At 38.6% G+C, this 13,073-nt stretch overlaps 1 protein-coding gene across 1 annotated transcript in view; it reads left to right on the forward strand.

Annotated features, from left to right (window-relative positions):
• The window catches only part of LOC140946337 (metal cation symporter ZIP14-like), a 49,684-nt gene extending 37,543 nt beyond the window's left edge, over positions 1 to 12,141 (forward strand). The window contains exons 7-9 of the mRNA XM_073395436.1: positions 5,836 to 6,028; positions 7,086 to 7,273; positions 11,339 to 12,141. Coding sequence (XP_073251537.1) covers positions 5,836 to 6,028; positions 7,086 to 7,273; positions 11,339 to 11,491 — 534 coding nt within the window. The 3' untranslated portion in view covers positions 11,492 to 12,141. The remainder of the gene's footprint in view (positions 1 to 5,835; positions 6,029 to 7,085; positions 7,274 to 11,338) is intronic.
• The last annotated feature ends 932 nt before the right edge of the window (positions 12,142 to 13,073 follow it).

Here is a 13,073-nt window from a genome sequence, read left to right on the forward strand (position 1 = left end):
AAGTTTATCACTTCGCAAACAACAGCGTTATGGCTTAAATGGAACCGTAAAAAGTTTGAATTGTTTCCTTACCTGAGAAGAAAAGAAGAGCCTTGTTGTTTTCTGTTGACTCGCCAAGTTTATAGCCAAAAGGGTTTGTTTTGTCGTTTTTCGCATGAAGTGCTGACAAAAATGGCGGCTCAGTTGCTCGAGGTAAGACGTCGTCTTCCTGTACTATTCTTTTTCCTATTTACTTGAAACTTAGAATTTTTACAAACATTTGCTTTGAAATTTGTTTGTCATAAATAAACTTCGATTTTTGGGCCAAATGTTCTTGTAATGAAACGCTGAGTTCACGAAGCGGCTACTTCTGCGCGAATAAATGGGAGTTGTAAACAATTCATCGAGTAAAAAACTCAGCTACAGTAAATGGAAAAACGCAGTTTTGAATCCTTCCAAGTCTTTTCTTGCGTTAAAAAGGTCAACCCTAGGAGTTTGTCGATTTTTAAAAGATCGTTCTCTTAAAAAAATGGGAAAAACACTGAGCTCACACATTATCCACTCGCTAGGAGGTTAATATTGTTGAATAGTCCGAGATAGCGAACCAGTCAGATTGCTTGAGTGTGTATATACTAATAATGATTATTATTGACAACAATCAATTCATTAATATGTGGACAATAGATATTGTAATCTTCTACACAGCCGTTTGCGTTGCGTGAAAACACTGTAAACGGCTGTGTAACAGACTAAACAACAGGCAACGTGAAATGCCTCAAACTACCAAAACAGGTAGACCTGCACGACTTAATATATAGATTTAGCCAGGGCTAAAAGCTAAACTTCCGTTTCTATACTTATGATAAAAGCAATCAAATTAAAGTAATAACATGAACTCAAAGCCAAAAAAAAAAATCTTCACATCCCTAAGAGCCTTCGGCTTCAGACACCTTTAGAGGGAGAGGCTAAATGATTAATCAAATCAAATCAAATCAACTTTATTGGTACATCCAATTAAAATGGGTTTTCACATACCAATTACAATAAAATCTAATATGAACAATAGAAATTCAATATAAACATTTGAAAGTGAAAAAACATTACCATACTATTTAAAAAATATAAAATATGCATAATTACACCTATTGAGTGTCAATGGCTTAAAAACTCGTCAAGGGCACGTCCTTTAATCGCATTCTTAAAAACATTAAATGACTCTATGTTTGCTAAACTTTCTGGAAGGTCATTCTAGAGCTGAACAGCCCTATATGAGAAAGATCGCTGACCGGTTGCTGATTTAAAAGATGGTACATGAAGTTTATCTTTATTCCTAGTATTTCTAGTATGCATCTGCCTTCTTGTCGAAAACTTATTACACAAGGATGGTGGGGCTAATCCCTTTATACATTTGAAAGCCATTAAAATGTCTCTAACCTCCAGTTGCTTAGCAACCGGCAACCAGTGGAGTTCCTTTAACATCGGCGTGATGTGCTCATACTTTCTTGTGCCAGTCACAATCCGTGCCGCAAAATTCTGAACTTTTTGAAGCCTAGCAATGTTCTTTTTTGTTGTACTAGACCACATGGAGGAACAATAGAAAATCTTGCTGAACACTAATGAATTTATGGTGGTTATGAGCGTAGACCTATCAAACAAATGTTTCACACGATTGATTTGGCACAGGCTACCTGTACACTTAGATACAACATCGGTCACATGTTCGTCAAAACTAAGGCGCGAGTCCACGATGACCCCCAAATCTTTTGCAGAACGAGACGGTAGAATCTCCTTACCGAGTAGCGTAACTCCAAAACCCTCCGGCACACGAGCTAACATCTGCGGGGTTCCAAGAAGCAATAACTTAGTCTTATCTGGATTTATCAGCAAGCTGTGTGTGCAACACCAGGCGGCAATCCGTTGCAAGTCTTCGGATAAATGTTCCACAGCCATAGCTGTCTCCTGGACAGGAAACGAGAGATAGAGCTGGGAATCATCCACGTAACTCTTTAGTGAGCACAGGTTAGGGACAGCTGGAAGATCGTTGATGTATATATTAAAAAGGGCTGGTCCCAAGATCGACCCTTGAGGTACACCATAAGCTACCTGGCGAGGATCTGACACCTCACAACCAATCCTCACCCGCTGATTCCTGTCCGTCAGATAGCTTCTAAACCATTCCATGGCCTGTATAGACACACCCAGTTCTCGAAGTTTACGTAATAGGATCCCATGCTCGATACTGTCAAAGGCCTTTGACAAGTCCAACAGAACCAACGCTGTGACTTGTTTTCGATCCATTGCTTCGAGAATCATATCGGACATGAAAATATGGAGTGTTTCTGTCGAGTGCTTCTTCTTGTTTCCATTTTGATGTTCAGTTAAACAGTTCTGACGTGTTGTGTACTCCGTTAACTGATTAAGAGCTATTCGTTCGCAGATCTTAGACAGAGCGGGTAGCAGTGATACTGGCCGGTTGTTATTAGCAACCTCATGATCTCCTTCCTTTAATATCGGTATCACCACGGACTCTTTCCAAGCAGATGGAAAAACTGATGTTAAAAGCGATCTATTTATAAGCTCTGTCAGAACTGGAAGTATAACTGGTAGGGCATCCTTGATCACACTCATGTGTAACTTATCCATTCCTGGTGCCCTGTTCAAAGGAAAAGACAAGATGATCTGGTGTACCTCAAAGGTAGTGACTGCGCGGAATCGGAATTCATCTAGTTGGAATAAGTTCTTGGATGAGGGGGGCTTAAACGCTGGAAGAACGTTAACTGAAGCAAGCCTCTTAGATTAGCAAAATATATCCCGCAAACAAACCTGAATTGAAAAAATTGTTAAATTGTAGGTCTCTTAAGTAGCAGCAATTTACAGGTTACGATTTCTAGGGTCGGTGTTTCTGTGTTTAAGGGAAGACCTAAAAGGAAAATCAGGCCGACTTAAGGACTTTTGTCCTCCCGTAAGCCCATTATATTTTCTCTTCTTCTTTTTTTAAACGGGCCCGGACGAACAGTGTAGCCTTTACATTTATATCTCACAACATCTGAAAGAAAATTTTACCGTGAGGTATATAATATTTTCTCTGAGGACAGACATAGGAAAGCAAACGATAACCTTCTTCGCTACTAATGATTATAATCCGATCTTTCATTACAAATATAAATGTTAATACAGCAACTTCCAATTTTTATTATTAAAAAAAAAAGACAAACTTGGGCTCGAAAAGCCGAGGAGTCTGTCCGTTTTACAATAGAGGAGAACTCTTCCATTTTTTAGATAAGCTCACTTTTTTAGTGAGAATATAAAGCCGTTAACAAACAACTGAAAACAATCGCAGTAAACTTAATTCGAGCGGTATTCAGCTGTATTCAAGGCACAAGGTATGGAAAAAGAGCAGCACACTCAGCTGCACACTGCAAACTGCAGAAACTCTTGAATTCTACATACTGCAAAACTCTTGAATGGCAAGTAATGAATGAGAAAATGAATAATAATTCAATGCGGAACAAATACAGAAACAACACTTCAGTTTTAATTCAAGAAAGGGCCCGTCTGAATGTTTCTAAAAGTCTCAGGATCTGTAGTCTCATGGTCGTTTTTGAGCTAATGTTATAAATGAACAATGACAGATAAATAGAGAGAGAGAGAGAGAGAGAGAGAGAGAGAGAGAGAGAGAGAGAGAGAGAGAGAGAGAGAGAGAGAGAGAGAGAGAGAGAGAGAGAGAGAGAGAGAGAGAGAGAGAGAGAGAGAGAGAGAGAGAAAGAGAGAGAGTCGTGGGTTAGAGGACAACAAACGTGCCCTCTTTACAATACTTTAACATGTGAACAGTAAGCTCGGACGTCAGCATACAAAGGCGCCACTGGTAGCCGCTCTCAGTCCATTACCAACCCAACCCGTGATGTGAATGATGTGACATGTGAAGGTTGACCACAACACCGGGGTCTACGTCCCCTACTCTTTTCGAACAGTGGTGTGGGTTCTTTAACGTCCCACAAGAACCAGATAAGTGTAAGTGCTGTGAGGCGGGACCTGCGGTTTTTCGTCCTTATCCGAGAAGACTAGAAAGTCTAACCGTTTGCAGATGTCATTACAAAGGCAGCACTTTCTTCTCAGTTATTTTAAAGACCCTGAGTGTTGGTCCGGCCGGGGTTCGAACCCGTGACCTCCCGCTCAGCAGACCGGCGCTCTCCCAACTGAGCGAACTAGGCGTAATTTCTTGAAAATTTTTATTCAAAAAGTTAATCCTAAAAGCAATTCGCGTAAATCGGTCGAGCACATGGCAAAAATCAATTTCAAATGCACACTTTGTGGTTTTTCTTTCACGCCGATGTCAAAATGTAGAAAACGTCCATGAAACCTTTATAAATACAAAAATTCCGTTTTAAAATCGTACTTTCCTTCGATCATAGAGTAGGGAATGTGCCTCAAGTGTCTTCAGAAACCTCGCTGCCTTGGTTGGTTCGAAACAAGCCAAGCGTATTTTCAATCTTGAAATGCAAGCCTTTAGTCTTGAAAACCACAACATGATGAACGCGCGCCAGCCACTTTGTTGATGGATGACATTTACTAAGGTGTCAAATCCGTTTCTTCCCTCACCCCCTAAATGGTTGACATGACCATTGGACGTCTGTTGGGGAGTGGGGTAAGGGTGATTTTACTGATTTAGTTTGGGGAAGAATTTTTTCCCAAACCTCTCTGGAGTTAGAAATGTTTTCGCCGACATATAACGGTGTAAGATTTTTTTCAGCATTATACGTCATAAGTGATATTTTTTCAGTGCAGGACATTTATTTCCAAGGAATTATTTATTTGCATGCTTTTTTTCCTCTCGAAATCAGTCTGCAGGACATTTTTTCTGAAATCAACCATAACCCCCACAAAAGTCAAATGGTCGGCCCCTAAAATCCACCAAACATTTGGTCAGTTGACAGATTCTGATTTGTCAATCATTTCTAAAGGCTTTTGAACCAATAGGGGACAAAACTCTCTAGAGGAGAGGGGAGGAATTCGTTTCTACTTAGCCCTACCCGGAAAGTCCGTACGGACGTACGGTGACGTCATAACCAGATGGATAGTTTACCAAATTTTATTGCCAATGGTGCTCCGCTGCGCGCGCTTCGCGCGCGGAGATTCCACTAAAAAATACGCGTGACAGTTTATTTTGGTGCCAGACGTTAACGACTTAGGTCATGTGGCTTTGTTTGTCAAACCAAAAAGGTGAACTCACGTGGTCACATTCTTCTCTTATTGTTGGCTTCGTTGTTTGCGTATCAGAGGGGTCTGAGTTTAATTTATAGTGGTGGAGGGTTGCAACCGAGAGAACGTTAACCTGCAAATGAAAACTTCTTTACTTTGGTTGAGTTAGAACTTGGCCTATCTTGGGCCTACCAAACGCTCAGGAATATGACCACCTGAGTTCACATTTTTGGTTTGAAAAACAAAGCCACGTGACCCGAGTCGTTAACCTTTGGCGACAAAATCAACTCTCACGCGTATCTCTGAATTCGCGGTCTACCTGTTTCGGTAGTATCCACTCCAAATTTCATTGTTTGCAAATCAAACAGACAAGTGCACGAATTTTGTGCATATTTGGAAGTACTGAATCTTGTTTGAGTACTGGTGATGTACCAGGAAATAGTTTCCATAAGAATCTAATTTTTTTAAAAAATTCGGTTCAAATAATCAAGATAGAGATTCGAAGATTTGGAAAAAAAATGTAAGGTGAAATTACAACTGTATTACCAGGGAAATTGCTCTTTGTTGGCAAACTATTGGGAGTTTGAAGAATAAATGATTTTATAACAGTAAATTAAATTGTAATAATTGTATTTTTTTTAAAAAAAACACACACAGGCGTCTTCGCAAAATAGCGAAAAATCACACGAGAAGAAGAAAATTGCTCCTGTTGCATGGATGATACTTATTGGTGATGCTCTTCACAACTTTATCGATGGGTTGGCCATTGGTGCTTCATATTCCAGTTCAAGATTTATTGGTGTCAGTACTTCCCTTGCGATATTCTGTGAGGAGCTGCCACATGAACTTGGTAAGTAGTAATTAAAGCTATGCTCATACATACCAGATAGCTTTTACTCCTGCACGAAAACGACACCGGATGGGGCTTCTGTTCACACATAAGAACGGTGATTTTGGCGCGATTTCTGTAACGGACAGAAGCTGCGCCGCGCCGATCTCGCGAGAAAAGTGGAGAGTCACATACCCGGATAGGTGTTCACACTAAACCGGATAGCTTTTCGTGTCGGCACGAAAAGTTATCTGGTACTGAGTGTGAATAGTGGAATATAGAAACGTTATCAAAAGAACTACGAGCAGCAAAGTATAGGCCTTTTGCATTACTTAGTCATGTGATCAACTTTCAGTAAACCCAAAAACAGTTCGCTTTTGAACAATTTTGTTAGCACGCGCTGAAAGAGCATATTAAGATCAGGTAACCCGTAAATTTTCAGCCATATATCTCAAAAGCAGCGATTGCAACGGCCGCCGAAAATTAGAAGGATTTGTATGAGAAAAACAACTCTTGCCACCCAGTCACGCTTGAGTGGTTTTCCATACAAATCCTTGTAAGTTGTGAAATTTTTAGCTGTCGTTAAATCTTTCCCTTACACATTTAAGGGCTCAAATTTCCTGTTATGAATTAAAAGGAGATTTGAACCCCGTAATGCTTAAGGAAATATTTCACGACAGTTTGAAAATTTCAAAATTTACAAGGATTTGTATGGAAAACCATTCAAGCGTGACTGGGTGGCAAAAGTTGTTTTTCTTATACAAATCCTTCTAATTTTCGGCAGCCATTGCAATCGCTACTTTTGAGATACGGTATACAGCTGAAAATTTACAGGTTACCTAATTTTAATATGCTCTTTCAGCTCGTGCTAACAAAATTTTTTAATAGCGAACTGTTTTCGTGTTTACTGAAAGTTGATCACGTGATCAACTAATGCAAAGGCCTATTAAGGTATTTAATTGCACTTTCATTGCTTATTACCAAACAGCTAAAATTTTTGTCCTGGATATAGGTAGGGACGAGCTGCATTCGGTAATATTTTTTGGATTTTACAAAATGTTTTTGAAATGCTCCCCAGGTGACTTTGCAGTTCTTCTAAATGCTGGTTTGTCATATAAAGCCGCATTGGGCTTCAACTTTTTGTCGGCATGCTCTTGTTATTTGGGGCTCGTCATTGGATTGCTGCTAGGTTATACAACGTCCGCTGTCACGTGGATCTATGCTCTTGCTGGTGGATTGTTTGTCTACATTGCTCTTGTTGATATGGTAAGTTGCACCTTTAAACGTAAAGGCCCTTGCAGAAAATACCATAAAACTCGTTAATGCGAAAGAAAGAATATAATTTGTGTCGAAGATGAGTTTACGTTAAAAACTTGGTAAAGGGCAAGTGCCACCTGTTATAGATATAATACAATATATAATGACAATCATAATTTTCCAAAGTGTAACAGGGCGAGGTCTGCGAGGTAGTATATTTGTGAGAGGGTATGAATGGGATTAACCGACTAGCGACAAAGGGCAAAAAATATTACCGACGACCGACAAAACGCGAAAAAAATTACCGACTACCGACAGGAAAATTATTAACCGACTACCGACCTGGACGGACATTATCTATATGTTTTTTCAGAAAGAAGAGTATACTGTATTTTTTTTACCTTTCTAGGAAGTAACCAAATGATACCACGTCACAAGTCTTTTTACAAAATACCACAAAACGAGGGTATTGAAATCGGTTTGCAGAGCGTATGAAAATTTCTGCAACCCGCCTAGTCCTACACATTATATGCGAGAAATGCTTAGATTAATCCTTATCCTTATCCTTGTTCTCCTTGATGTAAAGACTACGGAAACCTTCCAGCACACATTTTGCGGCTTGTCACCCACCGATTTGTCAAAAGAGTTAAGGAAAGTTCAAAAGAAAGCTTGATGGTTGATGATGAACAGAGGCTACCACACAATTTGAAAGACAAATTGCAATCAGAAATAAATGAAACTCACAGAAACCGAAGTCCGCCCTCCTGAAACAAAACCGAGCAAGGAAGGAAAAGAAATGTTGCCTTTCGTGACACAATACCAGCCCCTAGTGTCTACTGTAAAAGAAGCTTTAATGGAAAAGTGGAATCTCACACAAAACCAACCGCTACTTTGCTAATTTTTTAAAGAACCACCCCTTATTTCCTACAAGAAAGGAAAACCCCCAAACCAGTGGCAAAGAACATGCTTGTTAGAGCCAAACTATTAAAGGTTAACATACGGTTTTACGCCGGTATAGATGTGCAACCTGTCACCCCTCGCAGTTTTTCACCAAAAATAATTTACATATCCAAAAGGTTAGAGTGAGCGTGCCCTCCGTGTCCAATTAACCTCTCTTCATTACTTTTTATGGTGCCCTGTAATCACCAGGGAAACCAAGTTCGCATTTGCAATAAAAGCTTTGGTGAAATACACTATCATGTTACATAATGAAGTTTAAGTTCAATCAAATGATGCATTTTTACAAGTTTTACATGTTTTATAGGGATCAAAGTCTTGAAACTGAGTGAAACGCACAACAAATATTAATAATTATCATGCATTTTTACTTATTAACTGAGATTAACCGACAACCGACAAAGATTGAAAATTTTAACCGACTACCGACAAAGTAACTAAATTTTAACCGACAACCGACAAGTGGACCTCCCCATTCAGACCCTCCTTTAACGGAAAGGTCCTGCGTTTGATCTTTGGTTAAATATATTTAGTATATACTAAAACAGTGGATAGTGTTTTTCGCGCGCTCTGATTGGCTACTCAATCAGTGAATATCCTGCACTATTCACTGATTCACCTCCAGTTCCTCCGAGCTAGCAACGCCAAACTCGTGTAACTTGCGGGCAAAATGCCTTCCCGGTTTGCTGCCGTAAACAAACAAAGAAATTTCACAACTTATCAAGCAAGCTGTTTCCGAAATACACGAAGAAGGTGACGAAGTTCGGATTGGAAGTTTTAAGAGGTAAAGCTTTGTCTTTTTGACACGAATTCATCGATAAAACCGGTGAAAAAGTTTTTTGTTTACAAATGCAAATTAAGTTGAAGTCTTGCGTTACTTTATTTAGTTGAGTTGTTCATAAATAAGCGTAAAACTAAATTTAATAATCTTTTTCTATAGAATGATTTTAAATACAAAAAGAATTCACAACTCCTTTTGAAGAAATTTTCCCTCAAGGGCTAAACAAATGCCTTCAAAAGTTTTAATTGTCGCAAAAAGGCGACGGCCGCGGCCGCCCGATCATTACGCGCCAAAATTGTAATCGTTGGCAACAGTATTTGAGTTAAAAATCATTATTTTTGTGCTATTTTTGTTGCCATTTTTTAAGACAAATAGAAAATTTTGATCTGCTATTAAAAGGGTCTTTATTAAAGAGATCTATATATATATATAACAATTATTCACCTCAGTGTCGGTGGCTAGTCGTGGATATTTACCTCACTGCTTCGCAGTTCGGTAAATACCACGACTAGCCACCTCCACTTCGGTGAATAATTGTTATATATATATATATATATATATATATATATATATATATATATATATATATATATTTAACAATTATTCGCCAAAGGCGAAGTTAATATTGTTGAATAATCCCCGAGACGAAGTCGAGGGGATTATTCAACAATATTAACTGAGCCTGAGGTGAATAATTGTTTTAGTATATTCACACGAAGTGATCTCAACAGAATCAGAAAGGAAACCATTAAAAAACGATTAGTTTGATTGACGGGTGAAAATTCATGCGTGAACACGAAGCCGTAAACAGTGGATGCGCAAAAGTTAGATCTTTACAGTATCTTCAAACATGGCAAATGATAGTTTTAATCCTTTTGTATCGAGTTTTGTAAGCTTTAGCATCAACGGTTTAAAAGAAAACGCCGAAAATTTAAATTACTACCCAATTCTGAGAAGAAAAGTATCTAGCGCTTTATTTGTTTCTGTCAACTCACCGTGAATGAGAAAGTTTTCTTCGTCGCTTCTTGCAAATGCTGTCAACAGCGGCTGCGATCAAGGTGAGCGTTGTTTATGTCCAAAGTTCTTTGCCTTGTTAACTTGCTGGCACGTACAATTTTCGAAAATATTTGCCTTCCTCTCTTCTCCATAAATTAACTTCTATTTATAGGCAAAATTGGTCTTGCGAGAAAATCCCGAAATCACAAAACAGTGACAAAGCGACCTCGTTTTCCTCTGAAGTGGTAAACATAGCTTCGAGCGTACAAAAAGTCAGCTAAAGTAAACCACTTCACAATAAATCACGCTGTTTAAACACCATGAAGTCTTTTCTTGCCTTCAAAGTCATCAGCACTTGGATATTCGTGTATTTTCAAAAAGGTTTTACTTTGAAACTTTGGCAAAACACCCAGTTCACGACAGCGATTTTGTTCGGCTTTATATTCACCGCCTAGCGCGGTGAATATAACGTCATAGTCCGAGATAGCTAACCAATCAGATTGCTTGAATTGCCAAGATCACTGAGTGTGTATATACTAAATATATATATCTTTAATAAAGACCCTTTTAATAGCAGATCAAAATTTTCTATTTGTCTTAAAAAATGGCAACAACCGTTTACGACGCATTAAATTCATCATGATATGTTGACTTGATAATCAAATGGTTGGGATTTTGAGGGCAACTTATTTAACACAAGCCAATCTTAGTCAAATCACAGTTAATAATTGATGAGAGATTCTGCATTATATCTGGGGAAGATGTAAAAAAATTTGAATTTCATCTGCATAAAACCATGAAGAAGAAATTGAATAAAAAAGGCAGTTATAGGAAAGTCATTAATGTAAAATAGATATAATAGGGGTCCTAAAATCGAGCCACGAAGAACACCGTCTAGTGTTAGTTATTAAGTATGTTTTTCCCTTCATGCTATTAGGATTCAATTTATTTATATCTTGCCTCATTACTTAAAAAAAGTCCTTTAACTAAGAGGTACCTTGCATTGCCTATTACATTCTTTTTGTGATAAACGTTATCTTGCGTAAAACTGGAAAAAAAACCCTGTAAATACGCGTTTTCAAGATTAGTTCCATCTAAGGGGCATAGCGTCTCTCCCACGTCTGTAATGGTCCCCTAACCAGATTCTAGACAGATTTATGTCATCAGCATAGAATTTTTGAGGACAAAATGCAAACGCTTCCCTCACAAAACATCCCTGTCAGCGACGAGCAATGAGAGACAGCTGTTCAGCACGCTACGTTATCACTGCTTTGATCATTATCATAAATTATCAAACCTTATCCGCTTCTAACATTTATTTCCCGTTTATTTTATTGCAGTTACCGGAAGCTTGTGTAATGTCAGCTAATATCGGAGAACGTTCCATTCGCCGAAACATCAAGGCCTTTGCCCTTCAGAATTTTGGCATACTGCTTGGCTTTGCTATTATGCTTATTTTAGCTCTCTACGGAGAGACAATTTCAGTTAAGTAGAGCATTCTCAAAGATCAGTAACAATTTAAAATTCAAATTGCAATTGTTGTGCTATAGTGTTGACGTTTCACGTTTTTAAGCCTGTTTTATAACTTTAAATTTATGATGAAAAGATTGCACAGGAAAGCATTTGCGTTTGTGTATAGGTGAGCCGCTGATGGATTCAAACCCTTACCCTGTTATTAAGGACAAAAATTCCTAAAATACATACCCTGCTTAGGACAAAGGACAAAATGCACGCCATGTTGTTTTACAGCCAGTTGTTGGCAATTGCCATAGAGCAAATTCACGTTTTTGTATACTTGGAATACAAACAAATTTCATTAAGCAAATTAAATCAATCGACAATACCCCGTTTATAATTAGGACAGACTCGCACGAAATTGTATATCATGTTTAGAACAGAATGGCGCGAAATTGTACACCCTGTTTAGGACAGAGAGGACAAAAAACATACCCTATATGACCTTATAGGCCATACAAAGGAGTACACCCCTTAGGCCTTTTCTGTGGTAGGAGCTGTGAATAGTTGGCGCGACAGAAATTTTTAAGGCGCTTTTTTCTATTTTTCAAGAATATTAATTGTTAGCCCAGATTATTTACTTAGAGATTGGGGGAGACGAGAGTTTATAACAAACATTTAACCCCGACCGTTGCTGATAGTCCATAAATGGTTTGCGAATGGAAAAAAACAACAACAACAAAAAGGACTATACAGGAGAACCCCGCCTTACGGCCACCTCGATAATACGGTCACCTCGTTATTACGGCCAGTTTTTTTCGGCCCGGCAAAACGGCCATACATTTCTTTATTAAAAAAACCGTCAATGCGGTCACCCGTTAATATCGAATATGGCCAACAACCACATTTTTAAATCTTGGAGCACAGCCTTGCTTCTTCAAAAACCCTTGGTGTATCTTTTAATCTGGGATAGACTAATGTTTTTCCTATAAATGAGGTATCTTCATGGCCCCATCCCATATACATAGGCACTGTCCACCCTAGTGTAACAATTAATCTGCACACTTGTTGATCACAAGAAAAATGTGAGGTCCCAGCTTAGAACCTTGAGGACAAGTTTTGGTCTTACTTACAGTGTGCAAAAAAAGAAATCCATTACCTTTTAGTCATACCAGTGATTACATTAAACAAACCAAGGACTGTAATACTGTGTAAAGGCTGCAATTTTAGTGTTTTTTTGTTGTTGCCTGATCTAGCATACTCTATTTTGGGGATATTATATAGCCTGAGCCAAGCTAGGCAGGGCCCGTGCGGGGGAAGGGGCTGCCCCAGTTTTTGAAAAATAAATAAATAAAATTAAGTACAGTGGAACCTCGATATAACGAAGGGCCAAGGGACTGGCAAAATATGTTTGTTATAATGAGGTAGGTTCCACTGTAATTATACATTTTCATATAAATAGTATCTTTATTGGAATAAGAATCTTCCAGCATCTAAATTTATTATTGGTCCGTTTAAATCCCATCAGTCTGATGCGTAGTAAGCCTCAAAACGCCTATCTTAACAAAAACTGCACTGGGGATTGCACGTGGCCAATCGCACTCGAACTTCATGCTATTT

This window comes from Porites lutea, chromosome 8 (genome assembly GCF_958299795.1).
Source record: "Porites lutea chromosome 8, jaPorLute2.1, whole genome shotgun sequence".
NCBI lineage: Eukaryota > Metazoa > Cnidaria > Anthozoa > Scleractinia > Poritidae > Porites > Porites lutea.